At 40.1% G+C, this 13,934-nt stretch overlaps 1 protein-coding gene across 3 annotated transcripts in view; it reads right to left on the reverse strand.

Moving 5' to 3' along the window:
* LOC138194477 (CUB and sushi domain-containing protein 3-like) overlaps positions 1 to 13,542 on the reverse strand; it is a 229,342-nt gene extending 215,800 nt beyond the window's left edge. For all 3 annotated transcript variants that reach the window (XM_069143245.1, XM_069143246.1, XM_069143244.1), the window contains exon 1: positions 13,083 to 13,542. In XM_069143245.1, coding sequence (XP_068999346.1) covers positions 13,083 to 13,260 — 178 coding nt within the window. In that variant the 5' untranslated portion in view covers positions 13,261 to 13,542. The remainder of the gene's footprint in view (positions 1 to 13,082) is intronic.
* Between the last annotated feature and the right edge of the window lie 392 nt (positions 13,543 to 13,934).

Consider the following 13,934-nt stretch of genomic DNA (forward strand, 5'->3'; position numbering starts at 1 on the left):
CACACACACACACACACACACACACAAGCCCGCACGCACACAGACTGCAGTGAGGGGGAAAAAGGAAAAACACACAGATCACTTGGCAGCTGTGAAACTCAAACGGCCTCTGACTAGACAGACGGTAGTCATTTTTCCCAATAATATGTTCGTCTTCTTATAAACTAATGTGAGTAAACGGTCAAGATGTTAAACTGTAAGACAAACACAATTCATTTCCTTCTTGTCCAGCTATTTCAGTTCATTATTTATTGTCAAAGCCTGGCAGCTGTTTACATTTCACAACAACAACAACAACAACAAAAAACACAATCTCTGTCATCACATATACAATAGCCCTCGGGATTATTTTTCCACAATCTTCACTCCCAGGAGTCCCAACCCGGAGTCGCTGACAACCTCTCAGACCTGTTTGCTCTTCCTACACCCAGCGATCAAGTGGCCTGACCTTATAGAAACCGTTCATAGCACACTTTGCCGATGCAGTTTTATACATCATGTTGCCTCTAGTGGTGAGCTTCTTCTATAAATACATCAGGGATAAATCTTCCCCATGTATTGTTGCATGTCTAAATTGCAATTATTTCCACCACCATGGAGAAAACGGTCAATCACGCCATATTTGCACCGTTGCGGCACCACTTACAGGGTCAACAGGATCCAACCTGTGACGCTGTGCATTATGGTGGCTTTCAAGTGCTCTTGGGAATAGCTTAATTTCCAAGGTCAATCAATGATCCAACAAAGTTTTGAGTATAGATGGAAAAATAAGGACTTTTGATGGCAGATCAGAAACTGTAATTTGGCAGGATGACATACGTGTTTGTCCAAAAACGAATGTAACATTTCTTATTGCTAAGAAATTCACACATTCTTAAATCTAATTAACTAAAATGTTCATTAAATGCTCATCATGTCAGATGTCTGATGCACATCGCCTTCATTTTTAAAAAGCTGCCACCATATGAGCCACCAACATTTTTATATTTCAAATGTATAGCAATAACCTGTATGAGTGGCTGTTTTTATGTTTAAAAGAAAAGCAAGAGCTCCTGAAGAGAACTTAAAGACATGATGTCACCCACAGTGACTGATAAAATAGCATTGAAAAATAAAATTTGAGGAAGACATGTCCATTACTGAAGGTGAGCCCACCTACAGTTGTGCTACAGTAGTTTAGCCTTACCTCAGACTAAATTCACTTCAGTCAAATGGGGAGATTAGATCATTATAAGGGCAGAAATGCATAACGTTACACTGTGTGAATATTGATGTCTGACTTTATTTTCCAATGGAAGTCACCTCATCCATTTTTATGAACATAATTATGAATACATTTAACCAAAATAAAATTTGATCTGGCTATGACCACAGAACAATGCAGTTGTGACAAACAACATCGGGATAGTAACACTCTGCAACGTTCCCTTCACTTCTTCAAGATGAGTGTAAGACACTGGATTATTTAAAGGAAAAGTGCAAACAGCTTTGTTTATTTAAAGTGGCACTCAAGCAATTTTGCACATGCGGTCTTGTTTACTTGCCGCAAGGAGTACTGCCATTCCTGTTACAGAAAACATGTTGTAGAGGTTATCCTGGCCTCTACAAAATGGACTGGAGTTTAAAGCAAGTTAAAGATGCTATATGCTGTTTTATGGAAAATAGGTTGCAATGTTTTGTAACTAAATGTCAGGAGCTCTCCGATTTTGACCATTCCTTTCTTTATTTTTATTTTTTTCATAAGTCTCCTGTGAGTCCCCTAAACTTGTGCAAGGGGTGATACTGATTAACTCAAGTACCCCTTTAAATGTTACAGCAGAATGATTACAACTAGCACTTGATTTGATCTCTGCTGGAGTGAGACTGTTCAAACAGCCCCGTAAAAAACATATGAAGCCAGAGACATGCAGTTTTAATCGCTACTTAACAATGAGGGAAATTAAAGTGAACTAGATTTGATTTGTGGCAAGGTCACCACACAATTTTGTAACTGCATAAGTGCGGCTAAGCATCGTGGGAGGATTAACTGACAGAAACCTCTAAATCTTGTGTTGGGTTTAGATGCACAGGTAAAAGTCAAGTGTAATTGGTTTTAGTCGAGGCTTTATTGGATCTCTTGTATTTTAACTGCAGGACAAAATTATAGAGCTCGATTAATGCCTGAAAAATTTCAAGCATTAGATGACTAATGTTGCGAACCATTCAGGGTTTGGGTGAAATGCTTAGCAGTGTTTGTGTGGCTGATTGTTGTGATGTCCCTGGGACGACAGAACAGACGCTCATTGCCAAGATGTCTATTTCCCTCTTTCTGCCTCTCTCTCCCTCACTTTCTCCTCTTCAGATCTATGAATTCCTTTCATCCGTCATTATCTCCCTTTCAACTCTCGCAACTCTCTCACACCATCTACATGGTTCTCTCTTTGTGTCTCCCTCGACCTCCTCCGTTCTCACCTCCTGTCTGTCTCACTGCCTCTCCATTCAATTGTTTCCCAGGATCGCTGTTCTGCATCTCCACCTCTCACCCCCCATATCTATTGCCTTTCTTGTTTTTTTTATATAAGCTATCCATTATGACTTAGAATCACCCTTTTCAATGCTCTGAATCATACAAGCTTGTAATATGTTAAGCTCTATCAGCTCCATAAAAGCTGCATCTAAAAAAAGAACACTGTAAAGATTCATCTTGTTACTTCAAAGAAAAGCGCGACGACGACGACGACAACATGTGCTTTCTTGTGCAGGGGAGAGGACATGCATTGAATTCACAGATGACTTCGACCTATAGCATGTCGTCTTTTGAATTCCACTGTCACAGCTCAGTTGCTCACTCCGACCTCCACCATCTCTTCAATTGTGAAACGCAATCCCTGGAGCTTTTCACCGACCCCGTGTTAGTGCCACGCTGCAACAACGGCCATAAATTGTGATGAGAAACCAAATTAACAACATGCTGCGATTGCACAGTGGGGAAAATATGTTTCAGAATTATGAATCAGTATCATAGCGCACAAGTCTGGCAGAAACAGGGGCCTCAGCAGGCAGCCAAGTGGCATGACAGACAGCTCAAAAATGGCCCCAGCTGTTAATCAAATAGTTACATTTACCCCTGGCCTTTTGGTTATACACAGAAATACTGCATTTCAGCACACCGCCACACCTTTGGTGGTGATAACAGATTGGTATATTTGCTGAGCAAAACACAGACAGGAAAATGGCAGTTAACTCCCACTCTGATGAGATTTCTGAATGTGTTTGTCAACCCAAATTATGTCTGTGTGTTTGTGTGCGGGTACATGCATATTTATATGTATTGTTGGCCTTGCAGGGCTTCTCGCTAATGCAAAGGGTGAGACAGAACTACTCAATGTGATCTGTGTTGCTGCAGTGAATACAGAGATTTTGGACAGAATGAACCAGTTAATGAAGCACAGGGCCGTGCAGAGGGAAAATAAGATTGATTTTGTAAACAAATTACATTATGCATCATAGAGGGTAACCTATTATTTTCAAGGCCCAAACGAAGTTCTTGCAGGGTAAATGGGTTACTTACTTTAAGCATGGCAGAATATGAAAGACAACATTTTGGCTTTGTATGAAGGGATAGTGCAGCCTAAACAACCAAAATGTTGGGTTTGTACTGTGACTTTTATTTGTGTTTACTACCATCCTTATTATTATGAGTGACATATAGACCCCTGGGTAATGGATGACTGCTGATAAAAATGAGAGATGGCCTATCCCAATTGACTCTTCTTGAATAGCCCATCATTAAAATGAATCTCTCCTTAGTTTGGCAAATTTATTGTGTTCCATTTGCTATATCGGCCTTGAACTGTATTACCTTTATCTGCTGTCTATTGTTGCTGTATTTTATCAGCTGTCTATTGTCCTCTGGCTTAGTGGCAGACTGCACAAGACAGTAGAGTTTATCTAATCTAACAAAATCTTGTGGCTCACAGCAATCAGTGAAATATTGAAATGAATGTTTTTCCTAATTAATGTCATTCAATTTACTGGCAATTAAAGAATATGTTGTAGCGCCCCCTTTGGCACCAGTCGGTACAAACATCTTGCAATCCTTGGCAACATTGCAAATGTAACTTTTAGGTCGTGAGCAAAAGATTTCAAAAAGACTGTAGACCAATTACTTGTAAACGATGCATGCAATGCAGTTTGATGTTTTTTCTTTGGTTCTTCATTAGTAAAGTATCCAAACCTCATCGTGATGTGTGGACAAATAAAAAAGGAGTGCATCTAGTGCAGGGCTCTTTGTCAGGACATTTGTCTGTAAGTCAAATAGACATTGTAAAGGGGCAACAATTCCACAGGTCAACAGTATCAGTGAAATTATAAATCTTATTGAGTTCATTGTATTTTTCTCACTTTAGTAATTGTTTTGTTTTTCCTCATACTTTTTCATTTTTAATTGTTTTACACCTCTACACCAAGACGAACTTCATATGTGTAAAAACTAACATGATAATCAATCAACATCAACAATGTCTAAGTATATTATTGCAATACTGCCGTTTGGCAGATGTTTTGGGCCAAAGCGACTTACATGTTTCCACCACCCCCCACATTCACATATCTAGTTATTGTAGCCGGTGTGTGCATGTGTGTTATGCACTGAGTCAAAAAGATGGGCGAGGTAAACTGGTTTCATTGTTCTTTGACCTCTAACATACAGAGTGCTGCAGGATGTTTCGAGCCCAGATACACAGGTTTTTTTGTGTGCTTTCCTACTGCAAAGTGGTATCATTTACTAAGTTATAATGTTATAATATTTTATTAGTTAAAACTTAATTTACATGTTTTTGACTTTTTAACCTGTGCCTGTGTAAATAGAAACTACATATAGCAGTTTTTCTTTTTCAAAGACGATAATTTTACATAGACGTTTGAGCTGAGAGTCAGAGTTCCCATTAAGTCTTGGCAGTATTTTAGACTTACAATAATTAACTTGTTAGAATCTCTGACACCAACAGTAAAAATACTTTGATATAGAATTCTGGCTCTAATTAATAGCAACTGTATAAAGATGCAATCACAAAAAAATGAACTGTATGACTTGAATGCAAAACATTTCATGAATGCATGAATATTCAGAACAGTGAGGACAAAATGGATACATGATTCCATGAATAACTAAATAATACCAAAATGCATAATTACAGATTTTTAGAAAGTGATGAGTGTCGCTTTGAACACCAATTGGACCACACGTCGCTTTCTGCTTGAATAGTGTTTTGCCATCACCCTTCAAACATTTCAGCATCTCTCTTCAAACAAATTCAAAGCCACAAGCCTACTGAGCAATGCACTTTCAAGCTCCTCTTCTTTTGACTTATTTTTGGCATGTATTATTTTCTTTCCCTGCTTGATAGTTTATTTCCTCATGGATGACTGTAGAGTAGTCAAGGACAACTCACGCTCAAGATGGCATTTCATCATCATTCACAATGATTGGCCTTTCACAAACAGAGGGCTGGGCAATAGCAATACTCCCAGCCATGAAGGTTTAAGTACAAAAAAAAGGGCATTGATTTGCACCTGACCTTAAAGGGGGATCAGCCAATATAGAGGTATCCATCAGTGAGGCCTGGTTACAGAGCACTGACTGTAAAGATAGAGACCTTACCAAACAAAACAAAGGTCAAAACAAACATCCTGGTAGCCTTCATGTGCTGCAAAGTTCCTGTTTCCACATCCCACACCATAAAGAGAAACAGTGGTGTTACACAGACCTGATGCGGCTGAGTATTGATTTTATAAAAGTCCAGTTTTCCAAAGACAAATGAGGGCAGCTCTGAGAGAAAAAGAAAATTGTATTATCAATAATATGATCTGAACAATATTCTATTCTTCACAAAATAGTAAAAACTACAAGAAAATGAATTTAAAATTACAGATGTTTGTTGATTTCCAATGAACATAATCTTAAACAGGACATATGTGGAAGAGAGAGAACGACTGTTGCATGTTTGCTGTCATAACCTCAGCTCATGAATCGTGAGGATCTGCAACTTATAAAATCAGAGCTACTGCAACTCACTACCACTGGTATATTTAGAGGCAAAAGACAACCCAGAACTTTTCTCTTAGATCTATGACAAACTGTGCTCTGAGCCATGGACATAAAATGTGGAGGGAAGAGAAAATAATCTTTCATCGACACAACCAGGAGCACAACAGTGATGACTGCTGGGGCCTCGACAGCAACCTTAGTAGACAGAAATTTTAAATTTATGTCCCCAAAGAGAAGGATTTGATCTGCATGGCTGTGCTGTACCTACACAATTGATAGAATGTGCATAATCGCAGCCCCTCACCATGCTCGTCTGCATGCTTGATGAAAGGGAGATGGGCTCCATGAAACAAAAACAGAAAACAGGCTAACTAGTGAATGACTATTACCTCATGAGTGTCTCACTGCAATTTAGAAAAGGGCTCTGAAATATTCCATTTGGTGGTTTTAAATTGCCAACCACTGAGGTGAAAAATACTAAAATCAAATACACTGCCACACTGAAACACAGGTGGCGCATGCAAAAATGCACACACAAGCACACACTGTTGCACAAGGAAATAACAGAGGCTGTGTGTTACGTGGCCAAGTATAATAACTATTTCCCGACGACAGTGTGCTGCTGGTGCTTTAGTTACTTCCCAGCAGTTATAGTATTTCATGGCTAGACACCAATACCTCCTTGAAGTGCTACTGAGCCATATTGCACCTGATGCCAGACCACCACTGTGAGAGCTGCTGTATAACACAAAACTGTGAGCCAACAACACATCTAATAGGAACCCTATCTCTCCAGCCTCCAATCTCCCAAACAAACAAAAACATCAACACTTCACTTTCCCTGACAATGAAAAAAGAAAGAAGCATTGAACAAGCATCTATCTTTTTCCATCTGCAGACAACTATAAAGCCAAAAACAATACTTGACTGTTTCCCTTTCTTTTTCCAGATAAAAACTTGTTCACATAGTGAAAATCACCTTTTACAACTTATTGCTGGAAACTCCATGACAAGCTCACAAAGCAAAGGTTGAATAATCTTCAGAATCTTTCTGACTTCTCCACATGTCCATCTGCAGCCCCTCCAGGAGAGAGACATAATGGTGGCAGCAGTTTAGATGTGCAGATGCAGAGATGTTGATCACGCAATGAAAAAAATGTAACAGCAGTTGTGTTTTTTACACTTTCTCCACCTGCAGGCCAGAGTTCCTTATGGAGTCATTTGTAACCTTGTGTGTTTTTTGCATGTGTGTGTTTTATCACATTTGTCACACTTCTTAGGTGAAATAAATTTGAAATGCAGCATTGGTGTTTAACAGTAACCTGCAGTGTGTATTAAATACAGTTCATCTTATGGCCCGAAAGCAACTAGTTGTTTTGTAAAGACATCTATCTCACATTTGTGAGAGTGTCTATATTTGTGGTGTTAACAACAGATATGCCTGGTGTTAAGTAGTGAAGATAATTATGTCACTTATGTTATGAACAATTAAATCCTATACAATACATAAGTTGTTTATTTTTTTTCTTTTACTTTTATTTAATTTGTAGTAAACATAGGACTGCAACTAGTAATCAATAAAAAAAATATTATTTTCTCAATCAATCAATTCAGAATTGTTTCATCAATAAAATGTTGGCAAATGCAAGGCAGAGCGCTTCAGACTGCTGTGAAAGCAAACTCAGTTTAAAGCTTACGGTTTATCATTTATTCATATGTTGATCATCTATTTGCGATCATTTGCTGAACTGGATGCTTGTGTGTTTCACCACATATGACTCTCATCCCAGCCTAGAGAGTGTGTGTTTGTGTGAGTGAGTGAGTGAGTGAGTGAGTGAGTGAGTGAGTGAGTGAGTGTGTGTGTGTGTGTGTGTGTGTGTGTGTGTGTGTGTGAAACTATTAGAGATCAGGTTATAAAAGGAGATGTTTTCAGTTGACCAGGATGTTCTCTGTGGCATTGCTCTGCTCAGCCTTATGGGACTATGTAATAGCCTACTGGCCAATGAAAATGAGTTTATTTCCACAACACTGTACAACAGGTTGCCTGATCCAAGCCTCAACCAACAGTCTAAAACCCAGATATTCAGCTTGCTGCCATGCATTCCAGAGAAAAGCTTCAAATCTTCACATTTGTGGAAGTGAAGTCAGGAAATGTTTGTGTTTGCTTCAAAAATTACATAAAAACACCAGAGGCACAGCATACTACAGTTTCAAATTAATTTCCCTGTCCATCAATTATTAAGTTTTCATCGACCTACATTGCTAACTTTCTTTTGGTCTTTCTTACGCTGCGTTCAGATTCCACAGGTTGGACTGGAAGTGCACATCTAAAATTAGTCACAACTGGTTGTTTGTCTGCAGTTAGAGGATACTGACAGGGCTTAGAACCACCTTCTTTATATCAGTTACAATACGTATTCTTGTTAATGCTCTTATGACCTAAATTAGAGCTGGTTTCATGAACGTGGAAATGGTGGACCAATCACACAAACCTTACTGGCCATACAATGGTTAATAAAACACTGTGGTCAGGTTTGGTCTCTGCCTCTTCTTGTGGAGAGAATGGATAACAGTGGGGGAATAACTGCTTTAAAAAAATGCAGCTCCAAAGGCCAGGATGAAAGGCTAATGTCCACAGCAAGGAAGCCTGAAATAAGATGATTAGTCAATCAATGATTTCACAGCAGAAGCCTGAATGTGTTTTCTTGCCTGAAACCAGCTGTAAGAGACGTTATTCCTTTCAGGCGAAGCTAGAAAATGTAAAAACGGTCAAGTCAATTGTCAGATTAAAAGCAGTTTGGTATTTATGAAGAAATCGATAATTTCCTGAGATGCTGTTCTGTAACATCTCACAGGCTCTTGAGAGTTGGTCTACCTGTCTGGGTGTATTTTCTAACCAGGAGTATACAATTCCTAGTACTGCCTCCCCAGCATTGATTCCAAACTGGTTTATTTGCAAGTCTAAACAGGTCCGCGGCTATCATTTTAATTGTGGTTGAAATATTCTGTGGAATCACTGCAACCTCCATCAGGCAGCCTGCTTCCTCAGTTACCTTCACATCCCTCCACTTTGTTTCCCTGACCAGGCTTCGCCCCTGACTGCTCTCCTGTCACACGTCAAAAATCCAGTTGACAGCCGCAGAAACAAACAAGTGCAGCGGCGTGCATTGTGGAGGAAGACTCCTGAAAAAAATATCACGTAGGTTAATAATACTGAAAAATATATAGTAGTATGGCCTACTGTGGATACAATTCTAAACAAGATTATTTAAAAAAAATCTACTTGTGTGCCTATTATTGTACCACATATTAAAATATATTAATATTAATTGAAATCATATTTAATTACATTTCACATAGTTACAAAATCTCATTAAAATGAATGCATTGCTGAATTTACATTCTCTCTAATTCCTGTTAGTAAACACTGTTGTTCCAACAGTATATCTCAACTATGATGTGATTACAACATTTCTTATCAGGTTTTCTAGATTTTAACCACTGCATGATTAAGGTCAAATAAATTCTTCCACTTTTTTATCAGCAAATATGCCTCCAGTCATTTAACAGAGGTTAATTCCATCTAAAAATGGCACCTGAGGTGCAGGAGACAGTCCACCCTGAATCTATAGCCTTGACTCTGCAAGCGAAGCGGCCTCCTTTTAACCTATTACACTTAATCTCAACAAATGCTGAAGACAAGATATTGCCAATCTCTCTCTCCCCCAAGAGTACTGCTTATATTAAAAGTGACTTCATCAGGACCAGCAAACTATATCCAACCTTCACAGGGACCTGTCAGCAACATCTAGGAGCTTGGCCTAGGTCTGCAGCGATGGGCGAGGGGCCAGTAGGGGAGAGGAGTGCTTTGGTACTAACCAGGACTATCCATTGAGATATCAGCACTGAAAGACACAAGGAGTGAAACGATCCAAGTTCCTATATCCTTGAAAATAGTTTTTTGTTCTTTCCACTTCCAGTTGAACCCAAGTGATTCTTCTTGAGAATGTCCACTGTTCTCTTGTACTTTCGTTCTTCTTCTTGTACCACTCCTGTGGAGTTCAAGAACCGAGGGGGCAGTGGGATAATGCCCTGCATTCCCTGTAGATAGAGTATAATTACACAGACAAATTGTAATCCTGATTAGCCCCAGCAGCCTTTCCAGCCTGTTTACATAATCACATTGAGATAAAGTCTTCATCAAGGGCTCAGTGGCCAGATTACAGTCTGTGCAAAACCCACCTGATTACCAGCAATTAGTGACTGCCTGGTACAGAGTTAAAAAAAAAAAAAAAAAAAAAAAAAAAAAAAACACACATTAACAAAATATGGGAGCTAAAGGAAATTTTAGAAATACAATGTAACGACAAGAAACAGATCAACAATCTGCTCGCTATCATCAATCGTTCACTGTCATTTGCACTGTTGGTGCAAGAAACAGGCTGCGTGTTCTGTTTGTCCTCTCCTGTGGTGTCCCTTCAACTTCCTGTGATGATCAAGTTCCTTCCTGCTAAAGTCCTACACGACAGAAACTGTAAAACCTGAGTGTATTTTAATATGCAAAGTACCATTTAAAATGGAGTCAATCCATAAAATGATGAACGTTAAATAGCATCCGTCTGTTTTATTGATCTAATAACCATAAACAAAAGAAAGGGCTGATGCAGAAGCTATAACTCCAATCTGGATCTTCTTCATTTCGAGAGCATCACCACCCTCTCTCATGATATTCTCCGCTGCTTCCACAGGCATGTGTCATAAGAGTGCAATGCTCTCAGCTTTGTGACTGTCTCATTATTGGGAACTCGATTGATCATGCTCCAATCGATGAATGCAGTGTGACTGTCATAAAATAAAAAGGACAAATGCAGCTCTCGTATTCGAGAAAAGATAGATTGCTCACTGTCACTCTAAAAGAATTCCATTTATGTTTGACCCAGGTATTTTGCTTTTTAAAAAAAAAACAGTGCTTGCAGTTTAGCTTCCTAAATTTGTGACTGTGTCAAGCAGTTTTAAAAATTCCCCAAGGATTAGGTGACACAGTTGCAGTGGATGTTATTTGGTAGTGGACTTCTGCAATGAGAAAATACTCATTAATCCAGCAGTGCAGTTTAATTTATTCCACAATCAAACTGCAACATGTCACTAAACTCCACCTCATGATAGGGACGAGAACCAGAAAGGTGGCGCAGATGACGTTTTGAACTGAGAATCAGCACTGTGCACAGGATCCAGGCTAAAAAATAATCTAATTTCTGGTCCTTGAAAAAGAACCACTAAAAAAGTGCTGCTGTACAAACTGCAAGATTCAGGTCTTTTTTATGGCATCATTATCTTAGCAGGAGAAGTGAGTCACAGGCCAAATCTGGTCGATATCTTTTTACTTCTGCAAACATTGTGTCAACTGTCAGAGCAGAAGAACAACAGCTGTACGGTGGTTCTTCCTCCTCTCATTGCTCTGTGTCACCATTTCCTCCACTCCTCAAATAGAAAACCCAGGCCTTCTCCTCCTCTTCCTTGCCCCCCTCTCTGCCTCCCTCCTTTCCCAATTCCTGGCCGGCTGGTGCCCTAACAAGTGCCAGAACTATAAGGATTGGAAGTGGCCTCAAGGTTTGACATTGCCACAATGTGGGTGGTGATGAAACAGCATTGTACCCGACCCGGCTCGACTCGACTTGACTCATTCTTGGTGGGCTCTGCTCCTCTGCACGCTGCGCATTTCATCCACCCCCAATAGACAGACACGAGAATTACTCACAGGGTGAAGAATCTGCATGTAAATTGATACATGTAAGTGCCCATTTTCAGAAACACACACAAATACATTCAACAGATAAGTAGCCATGAACTCACGCACACAAAATGTCGCTGAATACGCACAAAGGCGCGGGCACGCAAACACATCGTGAAGAAAAACATTTTAAGGGTCGGGATTAGATTTGTTCATTTTTGTGATATAATTTAATGAGAATTTCACACTTGTAACATGCCGTTAAACAAAGACACTGACGCATATACTTACACTGATGTTTCAACGTGTTTGGAACATGGCAAGGGAACAAGAAATTAACTGTAGTTGTTGTCTGTACATGTTCTTTCAATGTCAGCAAATGGTAATTACAGTGTGGAAAATAAGCAACGAGTCCTTTGATTATTTTTTTCGACAGAATCTGTAGTATGTAAATGCATGAATCAAATTAGTGTGTTACACAAGAAAAACAGAGGGGTCAGACAGTCAAGTAAAAAGTCCGGGGATGTTGTTGCGTCATATCTCAAAGAAGAACGAATATATATTAGAAACTATATCCGAAAAGTGGTGTTTTAGTTGCATTAATATCAATTGGTCTTATTAAATTTAGCTGATGCATGTAATAAAAAAAAAAAAAACTGGAACCAGCGGTTACCTCACCAGCTATAGTGAGCATTCAGATGGACAGAGCACGAGAGAGTCCCTTGAATACTAAGAAGCCCACCTTACACCTGCCTGCACTGGCAAGTCCGATAAACACCAGTCGACAAATTGGTTTTATACACCACTTATTGCCGAGGCAATAAATGGTTTCAGCACACATTTCAGGTGAGAAACTGGCCTGACGCAAATCCCAGATAAATACTTGCAAACTCGACCCAGAAAAGAGAGATTGCGCACGGCTTTATCCCAAATAAACTGGAATCTCTCAACATCTTACAGGAAATCTGCAGTGCATGCACTTGCGCCTCAACAATTCACGAGTTAGCCTACTAAGCAAAGCAGCTCACGTAGGCTATTAGAAGAAGCGCAGGCTACCGCAAGAATATCTATTGGGCGACTCAGTCAAAGCCTGCATTGAGCGCAAACCGCTGAAATGCGTCTCTTCAAACTCCATCCAGAAAGCCGTGGTAGCCTATTTTGCGCACGTCTGTACCGTTAAAGCTTTTTTTTTTTATTTCTCTCACGCACACGCACACGCACACACAAACACACACACACACACACACACACATACACACACATACACACTGTGGCACACCAAGCGCATCAGAAAATAGAGAGAATTGCTGCAGTGGCTCGTACCTTTCACACATGTGAACATCAGTGAAAAGATGAGATTCCAAAAAACAATTCCCGTCCTAATCCTCATCGTTTTGGCTTGAAGAAAGTCCCTTCGGCCACATTTAACGCATCTCCTGTTGAAAACGTCCCGTAGTTCAATAGATCCGTCGTAGTATCCGTCTCTGTAAATCCCCTTCATGTTCACAACTAAAACATGTAACCTACTGGCTAATTTCTCTTTCTGTGGGGTTTAAGTAGATTCCCTTCTCAGAGGAGAAACAGGCAGAGCCGCCCGCCGCGCTATGTCAGCTGATAGGAGAGAAGTGAGCAAGACTGAATTTTAGGATAGGACCACAGCAACCTGGACGAGGGCTCAACCATCTCTGCTGAGAGGGGCATCAAGTGTGAGGATCTCTGTTGGCGCGCTCCCGCATCTACTGTTCAACATCTCCTCTCTTTAATCCCTGTAAAACGTCCGTGGACTGAGAAGAGTCTTGCCTACAATTTGAATGCTGCCTTTATCGATCGGCAATTGAACCACGCAGCGAGAGAGAAAAGGTGGCGGCGGTGGGGAGGGGGGTGTGAGAGGAAGAGCGTCCTGTGTAAGTATGATCCGGCTGATGTGTGGGTAACAAATCATGAAGTAGGAACAGTGAGGTGTGGGTGGCAAGGGAAGAGGGGAGGAGGCATGTCTTTGTGGGCAGAATGTAAATCGTGAGAAAGAAATGAACTCTGTTAATGACAGCATATGGTTTATGTGTGTGTGAGGAGAGGAAGGGGGTGCTGATGTTAGTTGAGACTCAGACAGGCAGCATCCCGTCCCGAAAGCTGATGAAAGAAATTCGCCCGGTAGGCAATCCCACCATAACTCTG

The sequence above is a fragment of the Embiotoca jacksoni genome, unplaced genomic scaffold (assembly GCF_022577435.1).
Source record: "Embiotoca jacksoni isolate LCO1_2020_lvr unplaced genomic scaffold, fEmbJac1.0.p SCAF_11, whole genome shotgun sequence".
Classification (NCBI taxonomy): domain Eukaryota; kingdom Metazoa; phylum Chordata; class Actinopteri; family Embiotocidae; genus Embiotoca; species Embiotoca jacksoni.